At 41.9% G+C, this 17,911-nt stretch overlaps 1 protein-coding gene across 11 annotated transcripts in view; it reads right to left on the bottom strand.

Annotated features, from left to right (window-relative positions):
- The window catches only part of AOPEP (aminopeptidase O (putative)), a 340,077-nt gene that overhangs the window by 265,099 nt on the left and 57,067 nt on the right, over positions 1–17,911 (bottom strand). For all 11 annotated transcript variants that reach the window (XR_006210295.1, XR_006210297.1, XR_006210296.1 and 8 more), the window contains exon 4: positions 4,865–5,018. Coding sequence is in view for 8 of the 11 variants with exons in the window: in XM_042963287.1 (XP_042819221.1) it covers positions 4,865–5,018 (154 nt within the window). In the remaining 3 variants the exon portion in view is untranslated. The remainder of the gene's footprint in view (positions 1–4,864; positions 5,019–17,911) is intronic.

Below are 17,911 nucleotides of genomic sequence, written 5' to 3'. Positions count from 1 at the left end.
TCACACTCACCTTCGACCGTTCATTTCTATAGCTGTGCCTGCTCCAACCCACTCTTAGTATCATCAACAAGTCAAGCATTTGTAAATAGCTATTCCCTGTGCCCAGGCTCATAATCAGGGTAAACATTTTAATAGTTAAAGATTAATAATAATGCTTGATTGTTATTTATAAATAATCCATACTGATGAGAATTAAGAATAGTAAACAATAACTCCTACCACAACTGCTATTGAACATTCACTGTGTGCCAAGAACTGTTCTGAACACTTCATGTGCATTATCCCAATTAATCCACACAGCATTCCTGAGGAATAAGAACTGTTCTTTTCATCACATCGTGAGTCATCACAAGCTCCTCCCTCCCGACCTTCCTTCCCCACATACTCCGTTAATCTTCTTGAGTAAATTTGGATCCTAGATTTTTCTAGAAGCTGAGCTCAGCTGCTCTGTGGTTCTCTGGTTTCCTGTTCCTCCTTGTCGATATTGCCCATTAATATTGCCAAGAGTGGGAAGAACTGGTGAAATAAATGTTAGGTTGATAAATGATGGGAACCAGACCACTGGTTCCCTCTCCTGCGATTCCTGGGATGAAATCATTTCACATGAGGTCTTTCCAAGGAAGAAGAGTGACCAGGTTTTATTCAGAATCACAAGATTGGACACTGCCTACAGAGGTTCTCCTCTGGTCCTCCTCTTGTTTCCAGAATGAAATGTATGGAAACTAGCTGACAAAGACATTTCCCTGTCATAGGCTCAAAAGGAATCACCAAAATTTCCCTTAGGGATGCAGGTCCTTTTTTGACAGTTCAACTCAATCATTTAGTAATGATTTCCTGCATTCTTGCTCTACTCGAGGCACCCCAAAGGTGTGCCACGTATACACATAGGAATAAATTTCTGACCCTACCTTTGAAGAGTTTACAGTTTTAATGGAAGAAAAAATTTAAAATTCTGGTACATACAACGACACTCTAAGATGTTTGGACAATTTATTAACATATTTTAGCAAGCAGAGTAGATGCTTTCATACCGTAAAGATCACAAGTGTTCAAAATGCCACCACCAGCCACCAGTGAGCTGTTGGCAATGATGACAATACATACGCAGTGATGCAGTCGTATCTGAAAGCTGGATGCATTTCCTAGGGGAATTCTCGTATAATGCAAAGCAAAATGCAGGATGTACAATAAAAGCCAGAAAGTTGAAATATACCAGGGAGCTAGAGCTGGAGAAATCAAACCAAGCCAAGAAGATTTGGAAAGGCTTCTCTACAACAAAGCGTGTACTGGAAATTGGCATTTTCCCCTATGATTTATATATCATTCGTTCTTTCCTAGCCTTCCAAAGACACAGAAATAGGGCCTCACTCTGCTAGGTTCACAAGGCAACTTTCCACAGACCCACAACTCTAAAGAAAACTGCTTCCCCCCTGCCCCCACCCAAGCTTTCCCTTCTTTAGGATGAGCAACCTCAATGCCTTTTCTTTGTGGTGCCTATTTTCCACGCTTTTAATCATTTTTCCTGAGTTCCTCTGGACTTTATCCAAGTTTCCGTGTCATGCTTAAACTGTATGGGCCCAAAGCAAAGACAATGCTTTAACAAAGGCCTCCAGAGGTTAAACATAATAAAAAGATTCCTCTGTGGCCAGAGAAGGTTATATTGCAGCCGAAGAAAATTAATAAAACTTTCAATGGTTTACCTAAGTGCCTTCTAATTAACGTATTTATGAAAATGCTCACCCAGAGTGGGCTGGAGCACGTGTGGAATTGAGTTGGAAGAGGGAATGTTCTTCCTATAATTTAGCCCACATGAACAGTGATCAAAAGTTCAGTGACCAATACTTTGGCCAAATTTCTGGGACCCAGATGAACACTTTAGGTAAATGAAAGCCTGTGGTATATAAGGCCCCTATAAAAGTTACATTTACGTGCATTGAACTGGTGGTCTTGGGAAGGTTTGAAGTAGAAGAGGGGGGTGGGGAAAGCAAGGGGACCAGATGTGAACATAACCGAAAACACTGTTGCAGTTGGCACTTCAGAGTACCTTTGTTGGCAAACGTAGCATGGAGCCAGAGATTTAATGGATAAAAACACAAAGCTACCCTCTGATGACTAAAGACAGCACACATGAAGCACGCAGCCAGGGAAGGATTAAGCAAATGCAAGCTATTATTTTATCAGCAGTACATTTTTGATAGACAAGCACAGTGATAAATGAAGGGAAAACTTAGTCATAGCATGTCAGACATGGAAGGGAGTGTGGGAAGGACTCCGTTCCTCAGGCCTCTCCACACAAGGACATGCTCCCCTGGAGTGGCACCTCTGACCTCTCTCCAGCTGCTCTGATTGGCTTGGCCACTCTGGGCTGCCTCTTTTCCTATCTGCTTGCCCACAGACGGTGTACTTTTTGGCCAAGAGGCAGGCTGCGTGTATCTGTGTTGTGGAGGCCAGAAGCAGTCCAGGTAGGCAGGTAACTGGACGGGTAAGTTTGTCTAGTTTGGAAATGGAGTATTAGAAAGCCCACTGTGACTGTATACCTGAGTATTCCCAAGTCCAGCTTCTGTCAGTAACAAAACCTTTACTGTGCTCTCCTTCTATGGTGTCTCAGCTGGCTGTAAACTCTAAAGGACAACATCCCCTTCCCCTGAACCCCAACGGGAATTTCAGATGCCATCTCTTCCCAGAATGCCCAATGGAAATGGCCATGGCTTCCTCCTTCACAATTACGGGCACAAAGTGAAAAGCCATCTCTGTTGCTATGGGCAGTAGAAAGAGCACATAAGAAGTGGTCCTGCCCACTCCCCAACCTCGTATCCCTGGGAATATGGCTAGAAGGAAAAAATAACAAATGTCTTTCTTTGCCTTGCACTACAGCGCATGGTTTTCAACTGCACACCTCCTCTAACAGTCAAGCAGCCCTGAGGCTGTAGGTGAAGAGCACAGTGCTTCTTCATCATGAAGAATTTGACAACCCCAAGCAAAGTCTTTATTCTACAGAGAAGCACAGTACAGCTTTGCCCCAGGAAACCTACCCAACCAGTAGGGACAGCACCCTCATGCTCAAAGGCAGAATTCTCAATTTCTGTCTTCCGTTCTAAGGCGACTCATTCCAATCAATAAGAGTGACTCAGACATGGCAGTGACTCTCCAGGTGGGAAGGTGGATCAGACTCCAAGTAAGGCATGGACATTATACACAGTTTTTAAAACTCCCCAGGAAAGATTCTGAATCACTTCTATAGGGGATCAAGCCCAGATGGGAATCCAGGTGTTGTAACTCAGTAGAGATATGAACACGGACATATTGCTGTCTAAAACCTCAATACCTTTATCTATAAAATGGAGATAATAAAGCCTATCTATCTTATAGGCTTATCCTCAGGACTAATCAAGATGACATTTAAGTCAAGACTTTTCCTGATTTCAAGCATCCAATGACTTCTCTATCATTTTGGGATAGGCTAGGGTATGTTGCAATAACAAACATCCTCAGTGTTTCAGTAGCTTAACAACAGAAAAAAGTTTATTTCTTGTTCCTAACAAGTCCACTGAGGATCGCACTAACTCTCTAGAGCACCTGTCCTCCCTATGCAGAAATTTTGCCACCCAAAACAGAGTAGGCCACATTGGCCTACTCTGAGCTCAGTGGCAGGAAAGGGTCTCACGTGCAAGTAAGTATTCCCACGTGAAAGTAATATGTGTCACTTCTATCCACAACTCTCCTCTTCCCAAGAGTGCATAAGTAAAATCCAATAAGCAATCTAGGATACTGTGTATAGCTCAGGGAAGACTAGTCCAAAATAGGCAAGTTACTAAGCAGGAAGTGGAAATCCCTTCTATTCCTCCAAAAAGCAAAATGCAAGTGGTAAGACATGCTTGTCATAGGAGAGGGCTCAATGGCTTTATGTCCTAACAGTACCAACCACCACTGCAACCACTGCAGTAAGAGTGAAAACAACATGGCAAAACACAACCAACACAAGGGAATTTGCACTAAAAGCGTATCTTGGTTGGTTTACTCTGGGCTTTCTCTACCAGAAGGTACTGGACATAGTGACTGTGTATAAACAGGAAAAGTGGTTAAACTAAGCTGGGTGTACAAGTCCCAGGAATGAAGCATGATGCAATAATGCACAATTTGGACACTTCGTACCTCCTATGTCCATTCCCTTCCTCCCTTTTGGTTCTCAAAGCTAGAAACAGTTGAAGGTCTGGGGAAGCTGCAAGTGAATATCCAATGGCCTATGCTGATTTTTAAACACTTTAAACTGATTTTCTCTGGTCCACTTTGAAAAAGAAGGAATCACTACTCAAGTTAATGGAGTCCTAACCCAGGAGGTTACTTGTAACCATGACCTTGTGACAAGCTACCTTGTGTCCTGTGCTCCAAAGTAGACTGACAAGCCCCACTGATGGAGGGCCACCCCTACAAACGCACTGCTAACAGCAGTCCTTGGAACGAAAACAGTAGAGTGGCCTACGAAGTAATCCAGCAGACAAGCAACTCCTCTTTATTGTGTTTTTGACCAAATTGGCATTGAAAACCAAAATTAAAAAGTGTAGAAGGAGGGAAGACATTGAATCTGAGGATTCTGTTGACTTAACCAAACACATAAAAATATTTCACCTGACTTCACAGAGGATTTCATATATACTTCTTTTCTTTTCTTTCTTTCTGCATAAACAATATGCCCACATTTCTGCCTCTCAACTCCCTTTCCCTCCCAGTAGGGTTTTCCTGCTTTGATTAATCATATTTTGGTTTAGTTTCTCAGCAGGGATGACTCACATTCCCAGTGCTTGGAATAAATGCATCATACTGCTCCCTTAAGTGTTTGTTTTTCAGCAAGTTCCCAAATACGAACCTGAAGTCAGCCTCGGAAGGTGACAGAGATCTCTCTGCTGCCAGATCATTGGATGAGCAGGTCTCTGGCTTCATTTCTGTCCAGGATCCCACTGCGATTGTGAAGGTGGAGGCCGGCATTGGCATGGTTACATAGTAATGCCAGCTTGAGCACCCTATAAACAGAAGGAGAAAATCCGTAATGAGGCCAATGAATGGTTCTGGACGTCACTCTGTACCTTTTCGCTTTAGGCACTTAAAGAATTTGTGTGATAAGATGGCATGAGCTACTCCTGGAGATGGGTCATATCTACTCAAGGGGCATCACTGCAGTTCTCAGGCAGAGCCTAGAGGGATGACGGTTTCAGGGCAGCTAAGGAAGTTTGTATCTCCTTAAAGACCAGGGATCAGTTTGAAGCACTTCAAGTGAGGCTATAAATAAAGGGTGGCACTTGAGATGGTCACGTAAGGGCTACAAACACATAAAGGGCACAGGCTGTATGCTGCTATAGAAACAAGAACATCTTTTGTTCATACATATTGCCTAGAGCAGTGTTTGGCATAAAAAAAAGATGCTATGCTGAATACATAGATGAAGAAATGAACACATGAATGATCACTACTGTGCTGCTAAACTATTTTGTCTAAATTCAATTTAAGTCCATCTAAAATGGATATGGTAGAGAATGGAGAGACCAGGGAAGGAAGATACCTGGGTTTTAGTCCCAACTCTGAAACTAATTAGCTCTGGAAGCTTAGGTTTATCCCTTATCCTTTTTATCTGTACAGGTATTGGGCTCCTCCCCCATTCCTTAAGGAGCAGATGAAAACCAGGCCTAGAGAGTTTCAGGGGAGCCAAGGACTCCCAGCTAGTTTGTAACAGGCCTGGAATTTCAGCTGAGGCTCCCCACCCCAGCCAAGGGTGTGTGTTCCACTTAGGCCAAAACATAGTGAAGGTGTTTACAAAAAAAACAAATGACTGATAGTTTATAACACTATACTTCTTACTTCTACGATGGGAAAATGCTTTCACTGTTTCTGATATCTGAATGCACCCTACAACCTGATCTAATACAGTATTTTTTTTTTTTCCTGAGCATCTGCTATAAATTGATGATGTGCTTAAGGAGAATTCATATCACCTCTTGTTATGGAACACACTTCTCCTTTCCTCATGTTCCATGTAGGGAACTTCCATTACTCAAATAGCCCTAGCCTCTCTTTCAGCCCAATACTAATTCTTTTGCAGGAGCTATTCTTGTCATTCTTTTTTTAAAGTAAATGTATTTTTTTTAACGTTTATTTATTTTTGAGACAGAGAGAGACAGAGCATGAACAGGGAGGGGCAGAGAGAGAGGGAGACACAGAATCTGAAACGGGCTCCAGGCTCTGAGCTGTCAGCACAGAGCCCGACGTGGGGCTCGAACTCACAGACCGTGAGATCATGACCTGAGCCGAAGTCGGACACTTAACCAATTGAGCCACCCAGGCGCCCCTTTGTCATTCTTGTTAAAAGTTTTAGAGGGCCATACACTCATGGAGTGGCCTGTGATTGTCCAATATGATCAGTGAGTGGATAAGATGTCAAATTCAGAGTCAAATAGTTAACATGCCCACATTGGCCAGTAGACCTAACATGACATTTTTCAAAGTGTTTTTTTTACCTGTAAAAATCAATAATAAAGGTTAGATTTCGATCTCCCTATGCTTGTCTTCTCTGTCTCTCAACTCATTTGAAACTCCAAAAGCTAGAGGGGTCATTATTTATTATCCCCTGAAACTACCAACTTAGATCCAAAGAAACAAAATTTTAGGGGCACCTGGTTGACTCAGTCAGTGGAGCACAGAACTCTTGATCTTGGGGTTGTAAGTTCAAGCCCCACGTTGGGTGTAAAGATTACTTAAAAATAAAATCTGGACCAGCTGGGTGGCTCAGTCAGTTAAATGTCCAACTCTTGATTTTGGCTTGTATCATGATCTCATGGCTTGTGGGATAAAGCCCTGCATCGGGCTCTGTGCTAACAGCAGAGCTCTCTCTCTCTCTCTCTCTCTGCCCCTCCTCCCACTTGCACGCGCCCGTTCTCTCTCAAAATATACTTAACATAAAATCTTGGGGTGCCTGGGTGGCTCAGTCAGTTGAGCGACCGACTTCGGCTCAGGTCACGATCTCACGGTTTGTGAGTTCGAGCCACATGTCGGGCTCTGTGCTGACAGCTCAGAGCCTGGAGCCTGCTTCTGATTCTGTGTCTCCCTCTCTCTCTGTCCCTCCCCTGCTCGTGCTCTATCTCTGTCTCAGAAATAAATAAACATTAAAAAAATAATAATAAAATCTTTTTTTTTTATGTTTGTTTATTTTTGAGAGAGAGAGAGGGAGACACAGAACCTGAAGCAGGCTCCAGGCTCTGAGCTGTCAGCACAGAGCCCGATGAGGGGCTCAAACCATGAACCGTGAGATTCATGACCTAAGCCAAAGTCAGATGCTTAACCGACTGAGTCACCCAGGCACCCCAAAATAAAAAAAAATCTTAAGAAAAAAATTTAAATAGAAAACAAAGGCTTAAACATAAAGAAAAACTATGATATCAAGTTTGAATAAGTATGATAGGACATGAAGTTTGGAAGTCACTGGAGGAGATATTTGATGAAAGAATATAGAAGGGCACACTCAGAACTACTGGAAACCCATCACAGAGGCAGCCATGCTCCCAAACCTGTTTGCAAGTTCATCCTGCTTCTGGAGTCAGAACGGCCACTCTAAGAAGCTGAAGGCACACTCCTCTTTAAAGAGACAACCAAATCCAGTGATGTTGGAGCCAATCCGGTGATGTGTGTAGCTTCTACTCAGCTTGAAAGAAAGCCACAGCTTTAAAGAGAACAGCTGCTCTGATCCCCAGCCAGTAAGAAGAGGGTAGAGACAGTCACAGCAGACCTAATAAAAGCATGACATGGACTCAGCAGGACACGCTGCACCGAGCCCACCTCCCTCGTTTTTCTACCTTCCCTTAACTACCTCATTCCCTGCAACCTGATGCCGCCCCATGGTTGCTCCATGAAGACCTTCAGTTTGGACTGAACACGATGAGAGGTTGAGGGGAGGCTGGAGATGAAAGAAGAGGAAAGGAGTTGTGGGTGAGGAACTAAATCTTTGGAACAGCCTCGGTTTAAAAGAAAAATCTTGACTAACAAAATTCTCTTAATCAAAGGGCTGTGGTCTGGTCATGCTTTCTGTGATGTACACTTTGCAGTGTTTACCGTGGGCCATTGAATTTTCCTTTTAAAAACTTCAGACACTGGGCATTCGACAAATAGCAATGGTGAGGCTTTCAGGTAAAAATGGAAGACTGAACACGTGAAGCTACTTTTGCTTCCTCTCAAAGCCCAATTAAAGGACAGTAAAAGGATTTTTTTTTTTTTAAGATTTTTAAAATTTTTAAGTAATCTCTACACCCAACATGGGGCTCAAACTCACAATGTCAAGATCAAGAGTCGCACACTCCAATGACTGAGCCAGACAGGCACCCCGTAAAAGGATTTAAAAAAAAAAATCCATACACCAAGAAGAACAGGGAGAATAAAATAGGAGACAGGAGCTGCAAAATACTGGAAGCTACCATGCGGATGGAGGCAGGGCTAATGACGCAGCCGATCTGAATCCTGAGTTGGCAACGGAGAAAGACAAGAGCCACCTCATTTTATCCTCTAGAAACCCCAGAAAGCTGGGGGTGGAAGAAGCACAAAACTAAGCAGGCCTGGCTGAATGACCATCTAAGAAGGGCTTAGATCCCCAGATGGACTCCCCTACTCCACACACCTGTGCTAGCTCCCCCCCACACTGCCCCCCACAACACCCCAGCAAATAACTGGAGATTTGTTTTCTACAGAGAGTAAGAGAGAAGGCCTCTAGACTGGGGGCGGCTGTGGGTGGGGGTGGGGAAGAAGGGAGGAAACTGGCACAGTTGAAGGCAAATGAATGGGATTAGATGAACATACGCATATCAGATGCTGAGACCACCAGCCAGCTTCTCATTTGGTTCCCAGAGTGCAGGCAATCAGTCTTTTACCCTCCAGGCAGAGGAATGAAAAAGCTGAACAGCCCAAGAGAAGGCAACTAAGGAGACTTAAGTTGGAGGTGTCCTATGATCAGCCTATGGTGAAGCTAGCTCACAGCTGAGAAGCCCTACGTGGGCACAGAGCTTCCGGTCAGTATTTTAGTCCCTACTCCTGAATGCCTACAGACAAATCAAGCACCTCCAGGACATCTAGAAAGCCTCTGATGTGAAACAGAGATGAAAACGAGCAACTTGAAGGTCAGTGGTCTTGTGAGAAGAAAACTTCAAAGAACACCAAACATATACCCACTAAGTATACACTGCTAAGTATTGCAGTGCTGAAATAAGAAGAGTATAATATAAAAAAGGAGCATTCCAAAGTAAAGAGAATTAAAACCACGATAGAAGAAAAGAAAAATTCAATAAAGGTGTGAGATGGAATGGAAAGCTGTGGAAATCTCCCAAAAAGTAGCGAAAGAAGAAAAAAAAAAAAAAAGAGGGAAAAATAGAAACCAGTTCCGCAGGCCCAATATCCAAGTAATAGAAGCTCCAGAAAAAGACAACAGAGAAAAGAGAAAGGGAAAAAAAATCATCAGTTAAAAAATTTGAGAAGATTTCCTCAAATTTAAGGGGCCATGAGTTTCCAGATTGAAAGGGCACATAACCCAGGACACTAGATACAAATCAATCCACATCAAGATACTTCATTTTGAAATTTAGAACCCTAGGGACAAAGACAAGATTCCACAAGCTTCCAAAAAGAAGGAAAAAAATCAACATATAATAAGGACATTTTCAGACATGCAGTTTCACAAAAAATTCACCTCCCACGTATCCTATTCTCTGGAAGCTACTTAAGTATGTAAAATATGCTTCACAAAGATATAGTAAACCAAGAGGAAGGCAGACAAGCCAATACAAGAGAGAAGCACAGGGAATCTGTAGACTAATGGAGAAGGGTGATCCCAGGCGCCAACTATGCGCCCAGCAGAGAGGGTAACCCAGCTCTTCAGCAGATTCCAGGACCCTGGGAAAGACTGCTTCAGGAGGAAATTGATAGGCAACTTGATGTATTCGAGCACCTTAGAAGATTGAAACAACTTTCAACACCTCTGGGGTTGGTAAATACTAAGCAAATAGGAAAAACAAACAATAAAACAATGATTAACGCCATGAAAAACTAACATGTTGTACAGAAACAATAACATAATCAAAGCTGTACAAGACTCAGCTTCTAAGAACATAGATATAATGATGTGAAGAACATTGATCTAATCAAGGTTATGAAATTTATTACATCGGGACGATGGGATTTGGGGAAGGGGGTATGTGTGTTACGAGGGCATGGAGAGAGCTAAATCCTCACCTGCCAGAGTGGGAAGATCAACCCTGAACAGTCCTGCATCTTACTGAACAACATGGACATATATATCAGATAATCAGCTAAAAGATGTGAAAGGGGTTACTTCTGAAACAGAAGAAATACAGTAGAGGTATTTTGGGGAGGAGTATAATAAACCCAATAGAACTATTTCACTCTTTGAATATGTGCCTTTTTAGTATAAAAAAATAAAAATAATCAGTCAACTAATGAAAAAAGAACAATATTTTTGGTCCTAAGATTATACTGAAATGATAACATACAACTCAGAAGTAAGAGGCAATTTAGAGATAAGGAAGAGGTACTAACCTATTAGAAAGTCCTTCTAAGAATAAAGCACTGGCAATGACTCTTTGGATATGACATGAAAAGCATAAGCAACAAAAGCAAAACTAGACAAGCAGGACTACATCAAACTAAAAAGCTTCTGCACAGAAAAAAAAAATAAAACAACCCACGAAAATCATCAACAAAATCAAAGGGCAACCTACAGAATGGGAGAAAATATTTGCAAACCACCTATCTGATAAGGAATTAATATCCAAAACATATAAGGAACTCCTACAAATCAACAGCAAAAAATACGATTAAAAAGGAGTAAAGAACCTGGATAGACATTTTTCCAAAGATATTCAAATCACCAACAGGTACATGAAACCACACTCAACATCACTAGTCATCAGGGAAATGCAAATCGAAACAACAGTGAGAGATCACCTCCCACCTGCCAGAATGGCTACTATCAAAAAGTCAAGAAACAACAAGTTTTGGTGAGAATGTGGAACAGAGAAAGGGGCCTGTTGTGCACTGTTACTGGGAGTGTAAATTGGTGCAGCCCTGTGGAAAAGAGTATAGAGGTTCCTCAAAAAAATTAAAAATAAAACTAACATACGATCCAGCACTTCCTCTTCTGGGTTTGTGCCTGAAGAAAATGAAATCACTATCTCAAAGAGATTTCTACACTCCTATGTTCATTGCAATGTTCTTTACAAAGGCCAAGGCATGGAAACAACCTAAGTGTCCATCAACACATGAATGGATAAAGAAAGTGAAGTATACGCGCACAACGGAATACTACTTGCCATAAAAAAAGAAGGAAATCCCGCCATTTTGACAACATGGGTGGACCTTGGAGGCATTATCCTAAGTAAAACACAAGAGAAAGACAAATACTGAATGACCTCACATATTTGTGGAATCTAAAAAAATCATCAAACTCACAGAGACAGATTATAAATTGGTGGCTGCCAGGGGTTGGGGGGCAGGGGAGGTGGCAGAGAAATGGGTGAAGGTGGTCAAAGGAAACAAACTTCCAGTTACAAGATAAATAAGTTCACAGGGTGTAATGTACAGCAAGGTGACTACAGTTAACAATCCTGTATTGTATATGTGAAAGTTGATCAGAGAGTGGATCTTAAAAGTTCTTAAAACAAAAAAAATGTAATTACATGGGGTGATGGATGTGTTAACTAACATTATTGTGGTAATCATTTTGCAGTATATACAGATATCAAATCATGACGTTGTACACCGTAAGCAATGTTATATGTCAATTATATCTCAGTAAAGCTGAGAGGGAAAAGAGAGGAAACCGTGTACACAACAGGCTTTCTCCCTACGCTCTGCACTGAAGTTTTGATCTGATGTTTACTGTCTCTTTGGTTCTTGTACCATACAACTGGCACATGGGCAAGAGGAGGCTTCTGGAAACAGCAAGAACTAGAACTGCTTTCCAGAGAGAACAGTGCTAATGGAATAAGTGGTTTCTGCTAGATGCTATGCAAGGTCACAGAGAGGGCCCAATCACATCCTGTCCCAGGGCCTTTACTGGAATGTCTGTATCCTAGAGGTGATGTGGGGAGGGCACTGGAAGCCATAAAGAGATGTGGCAGGGAAGAGGGAGAGATCAATGTGTTTGTTTTATTTTATTTTATTTTTTTCGGGCAGAAACCTTAAACGACCTGAAGTTTGGGAGTGAGATAGCAAAAGTGATAGCAGAACCTCAGTCAAGCCCAGCAAAAATATATCCAAACTACCACTGCTCCCTTGTAGTCTTCTCTGAAGTTAAACAATGGAAAGAAAGGATTTGGGGGGCAGGGGTAGGATGTATTGAAAATATCACTCAAACCCATATCTTAAATGTTCAAGATGATTTTCTTCTATATGATCCTCAGGATTTTTCATTTTTTAAGATTCTTAAAGTTCCTTTACTTAGTGGAGGTCATTTAGAATAAACTGTTTCATATTTCGAGCCTTAACAGCAAAAAAGTTTCTCTAGGCTACCAAGTGATGGTTAAACAGGGGCGGATCAATGCGCTGGGCCAAATAAAAACTGGCTAGAAATGCGTTTCCCAAAGACCCTTGTTGGACCCTTCACAGAGGCTCCCCAAAGCTGTCCAGCCCTGGGCTTCTTGCCCAACCCTGGGTGAATGTTGGAGCAACCGCTGTGACAACTGAACGCTTTCAGTTCTCTGGGGGAGGTTTTTACTAGTTTCTTACTATGAGGGCATGTCTGGTAGAAAAGTCTCATTGGGGTTGTCTGCTAATGGATTATTCCACTGAGCCCAATCTTGTATGAAGACTGCCCACTGCCACAGGGAGCTAGCTGCTCAAGGAATACCTGATCTCATCTTCGAACCCAACGGCAAAAAATGCAAGTAACAAGGTGGAAATACTGCCCCAGAAAGCAGAGCATGCATTCCAAAGACAAAGAGAAATAATTTCCGGATTATCTATTGTTTGGGATAAGCCTACCTTGCAAAGAGAATTGATGAGAGCTTATTTCTTCTGAATATGTCCATTGATTGAGTTCCAGCTCTGGAATCTGACTGCTGGGGTCCAACTCCCTGAGCCACACTTACCAGTTTGGGCACATTGCTTAATCTCTCTATGCATCAGTTTCCTCATCTATAACAAGGGAATAATCATAGTATCTGCCTCATAGGATTATGTGAGGATTAAATTAGATAATATATATAGAAATCACTTGACATAGTAATTGGCACATAATAAGTGTTGAAGAAATGTTAACTGCTGTTGTCTTTACAACTACCTCCCCCTGTTGCTTGGGCTGACTGTCTGGAGACAGAGACAAAGAATGTTGAAGGTATGGCTGCCACATGTGCACCAAAGCCTGTGGCCTGATGAGGCCCACATATGGGGGTTTAAGGTTGAATGGCATTAAAACGCAGTGCACACAAAGCGATCCATTTAAAGGAGAATGACAGCCCAAAGGGGGCATCCTGTATGACTTCATATAGAATGGGCCATTTGGAGACTATTTAAATGGTGTTTACTTTAAATGAGCCATCCTCGATGAAACAGACAGTGAATGCCTTCATTTTCCTTTTTGATTCAATCCACTTGCCCTAGACTCCCTTGCTACACCAGCTGCAAAACAAAGAGAACACGCTGTACTTGAATTAACCCAGAGTTTTTCCTCTGCAAAGGCCAGAAGCCCATCACACCACTGGATGATTTCACAGCCAGGCCGGATTCATTAGCAAGACTAACAGGGAGGGGGGAGGTAGGAAGGGGCCCAGAGGAAGTGGCACTCCCTAACCAAGCAGGCTTGAGCAGCCACCCATCTTGCCTCCCTTCTGGGCCTCCTCAGAAAGCTCCTGAATACCCCTTCACCACCTCCTCAAACTGGAACTTACTAAGGGTGGAAAAATTCTTATACTCCGATGGTCTCACGAGTAAGACAGATACATCATATCAAGTATTGTTCTTATGATCACAATAGCAGCTGCTATAAGATCCAAATAGACCTGTTCGTGTCCAGAACGGAATTGAAATTTTCTTTGAAGATGACTGTATTTTTTGTACGTATGATAAGGATTTGAAATAGGTCACTTTTTAAATCATAAGAGGCAGTTCAAAATTTAGTTTTAAAAATTCTTATAACTGGAGTGTTAAAACAATTCCCTTAATTATTTTCTTATTTATCACATTTTAAAACACCGTCCTATGAATAGTTTTAAAGGTTCAGTCTTCCTCCATAGGAAGAGGAAAGAGGAAAAAGGAAGAATTTGATGGAATCAGCCCATGGAGGCAGAAAGAACTTTTTTACACTAAGCCTGTAAAAAACCGTGCTCATTATTTGGGAAGATCACTTTTATAAAAAGAAAACCAGAAGAAAATTAAGATACTGTAGTCATTTTGACACATCAATTATGCCCACGAATAGTAAATTAAATACAAAATATATGGAAAGTCATTATCCTATTCTTAGGGGAGTCTTGGAAATACAAAACACACTGTAAAAATACTGCCACCCCATCCACAACCACCCTGCTTCTAGAGGCAAAGGCAGATAATTTATCTTTGCAAAGTTAAACATCTCACAGAATTTTTTTGTTATTTAAGGAGTTATTGTTTTCCCTGAAAATTAAAACAGGCACTTAAATTCTTCCTATTAAAAGCTCTCACTTTATCTTTTAAACCCTTCCACTGTAGGTTAGACAAATAACATGAAGCATTAGGAAACATCAGATTGATACATGCTTTTACTTAACATATCGGGTTTCTTTCCTCAATTCTTCTGTAGCCCCTGCTTGTTTCCTACCTCACGACTGATTTTTTTTTCTCCAGCCCCTCTTCTTAATTTCAGAATTTCCTGCCCAAATTATTCCATGTATCAAGCTATTTTATGATTTTGCAGTATCTTTGTATTACAAATTAAAGGTGTATAGGAACACGTGTATAAAGGAAAATGTGTATTTTTAAGTGTAAGAGATAGTCACACCATACACAATGCGCAGGTTATATACGTGTTGTGTTTTTTTTTTTAATAATCACAGACACATAAAAAGGAGGGAAAGGTCCCGGTTTGGGTTGCTCTTCCTCTCTTGGCTTGCCTGTCCAGTGCTTGGGTCTTTCAGCAAACCCCAGCCCTTTCTCTTTCAGTACTTTTGAGCTGCTGAGTCTACACGTTCTGGTTTTATGAGCTAGTGCCACCCTCTTGAATACCCATGGCGTGACTGTCTTTCGTTAGTTCTTCTCTGCTGTTACTCAAGGGCGGGAACTGGCACCAGAACAAAGGAGACAGTAAGAATGCCCTGGGCTGGTATGCACCGGCACTGCCTAACCAGGGCCAACTGCCAGGTCATGCCACCACTTCTCAGGCACTGATGCCACCCAGCAGGGCTTCGGGTTTCCTTCCCCACAACATGGTACTGCCTGCGGCACAGGACTCCCCGAAGAGAATGACCTTCAAGATCATTCTTGTGAACCAGGTAAAAGAGCGCCACCTACTGAACTGAGAACACAAGTACCTCCATTGGTTTTGAGGTTTTCCCTCGCGGTTAACGAATACCTAAAGGAATACATAGCATTTCACCAGGCTTGTTATTCCACATCTCACCCACCATTCTGACCTGTGACACAGATTACCCAGTTCCCCTTAAACTTAAGTACAAAATGGGTCAGCAAACCAGGCACCAAATCATACTGCTGCAGATGGTCACAGGTACACTTGAGAACTTTATTCACATGAAAAAATTCATGAACGTCAAGCCTAAGACAAAAATCCATAGCAAAAAGAATTGGTCCATGCCTGTTGTAATCATCATTAGCCAAAAGACATCATGATGACTTCCCGTATGCCAAATATGGTAAGTACAGCACTAGGAGGGCAAGCAAGAGCCAGTCAGAAGCAAGTCACAATGAAAAGAATGAATGGACAAAGATTTAGAAAGTGCTGAGACATGATGTGAGGCCTTAAAGTGAGGGATGTAACGGAGCACAACACTGTCTCGATCACCAGGAGCTTTCTAAAGAGAAAAAGGTGAATGCATTCACTCTGTACTCCTATCCCTTGAAACATATGTATGTGTGCTAGCTCAGAATACAGTTTCCTCAGTTCTAGAAACAAGGAGCTTTCTCTACGTTGCATTCTCTCTTTGTGGTGAAAACTCTTAATCATAACCATTCCTAAACGTCTTTTACTTTATCATTTCCTTATACGTAATTCCTGGTTGCATACTGTGGGAGCAGTCTAAGTAGTATTGCTCATTTTGAGCCATCAAGAGGAAAGAAAGTTGGCTTTCAATTGCACACAGGAGGGTCTGGACCCTGAAATCCTGGCTTTTTCCTGGAATTTCCCCACACAAAGTCAAGAGAGAGAATGTCAGAGACTTAGTCTATTGGGCAGGCCAGAGTAGCATTTTGCCCAGGATGAAGTAATGTCTACAGTTTCTTACTTTTGCACAGAAAAATGAAATCAGATACTATGCAAGGGCACATAGAGTTTTTAACACCTTTCTCTTGTTCATATGCTTCTTCTCCTACTTTTGTAAGCAGCTTAGGTTAGTTTTATTCATTTACATCAGGCTTTCCATGAAAAATAAGTGGAATGTTTTATTTATCTAGGAAGTAGGAATACACTAAATTAGACTCTACAAAAATAAAACTAAATTAGACTCTACAAAAATAAAATAAAACTAAACTAAACAAAAGAACTGCAGAACAGGGAAAAATAAGAATGTTGTGCCGTTCTTTTTTCTTTTATTATCTATTGAGCCTAGGAAAAAAGGCATAAACTCTAAACAGAAGCATAAGTACAGAAATGACCCCGAAATCTTTTTTGTTACTATTCAGTAGTGCTTTTAAATGCTCCTTCCATGAACTTCTATCTGATAATACAGAACACATTTTTTAAAGCAAGTACTGAGCACCTATTACATACAAAGCACTTTTGGGGGGCAATGGGTCTCTGTGCATAATAGTTGAGCTACATTTTGGCAGGCAACAGAGGCCAACCGTAACATACAAGCTAACATTTCTATCTGCCCAAATGAAATTATGCTGGGGAAGTTAAATAATAAAGGGGCCAAACCAGCCAATCTAAATCGATAGCTTTGAGGTAGCCTTCTTGAAAAAAGGCTAGTGAGGGGCGCCTGGGTGGCTCAGTGGGTTGGGCGTCCGACTTCGGCTCAGTTCATGATCTCGCGATCCGTGAGTTCGAGCCCCGCGTCGGGCTCTGTGCTGACAGCTCAGAGCCTGGAGCCTGTTTCGGATTCTGTGTCTCCCCCTCTCTCTCTGCCCCTCCCCTGTTCATGCTCTGTCTCTCTCTGTCTCAAAAATAAATAAACGTTAAAAAAAAAAAAAAAGGCTAGTGACTTCTGAGCTAATAAAATTCTTATGATGGTCATCATGCTGCAATCTAAACCATTAGCCTTCTTTTTGTAAAGAGCGAAGAGGAATGATTTCCCTCCTGTAGCAAGGGCTCAGAGGTCCATCTTCTGATGTCTGTCCCCTGCCCAAAGGCTGCTGTCATTTCTGTTGCTGTTATCTGCCTCATTACATTATGCTGCTCCCAGGTGCTTTGCTTCTTTCCAGAAATCAGCTGGTGCCTGCCAAATGTGCTAATCACGCTGATGCGTCACTGTGATGGCAACTGTGACTTGGGGGCCCAGTTTTCCGCTCATGTTTTTGAGGGGAGCTCATCGTTTTAAAGGGCATTGTGCACAACAGAGTGGAGGACCTAGGAGACCACTCTACAATCTAGAAAACATAACTTAGAAAGGAAGTAGTATCATCTTGTAGCCACATACCCTTTTTCTCTAGGGAGCGCACAGAAATTTGGAGGCATTATTCCATCCTCAAGATAGCCATTTTGGAACTAGCAAAGAGCTTT

This window comes from Panthera tigris, chromosome D4 (assembly GCF_018350195.1).
Source record: "Panthera tigris isolate Pti1 chromosome D4, P.tigris_Pti1_mat1.1, whole genome shotgun sequence".
Classification (NCBI taxonomy): Eukaryota; Metazoa; Chordata; class Mammalia; order Carnivora; family Felidae; genus Panthera; species Panthera tigris.
The sequence above is the reverse complement of the archived record's forward strand: the minus strand, read 5'-3'. Positions and strand labels throughout refer to the sequence as shown.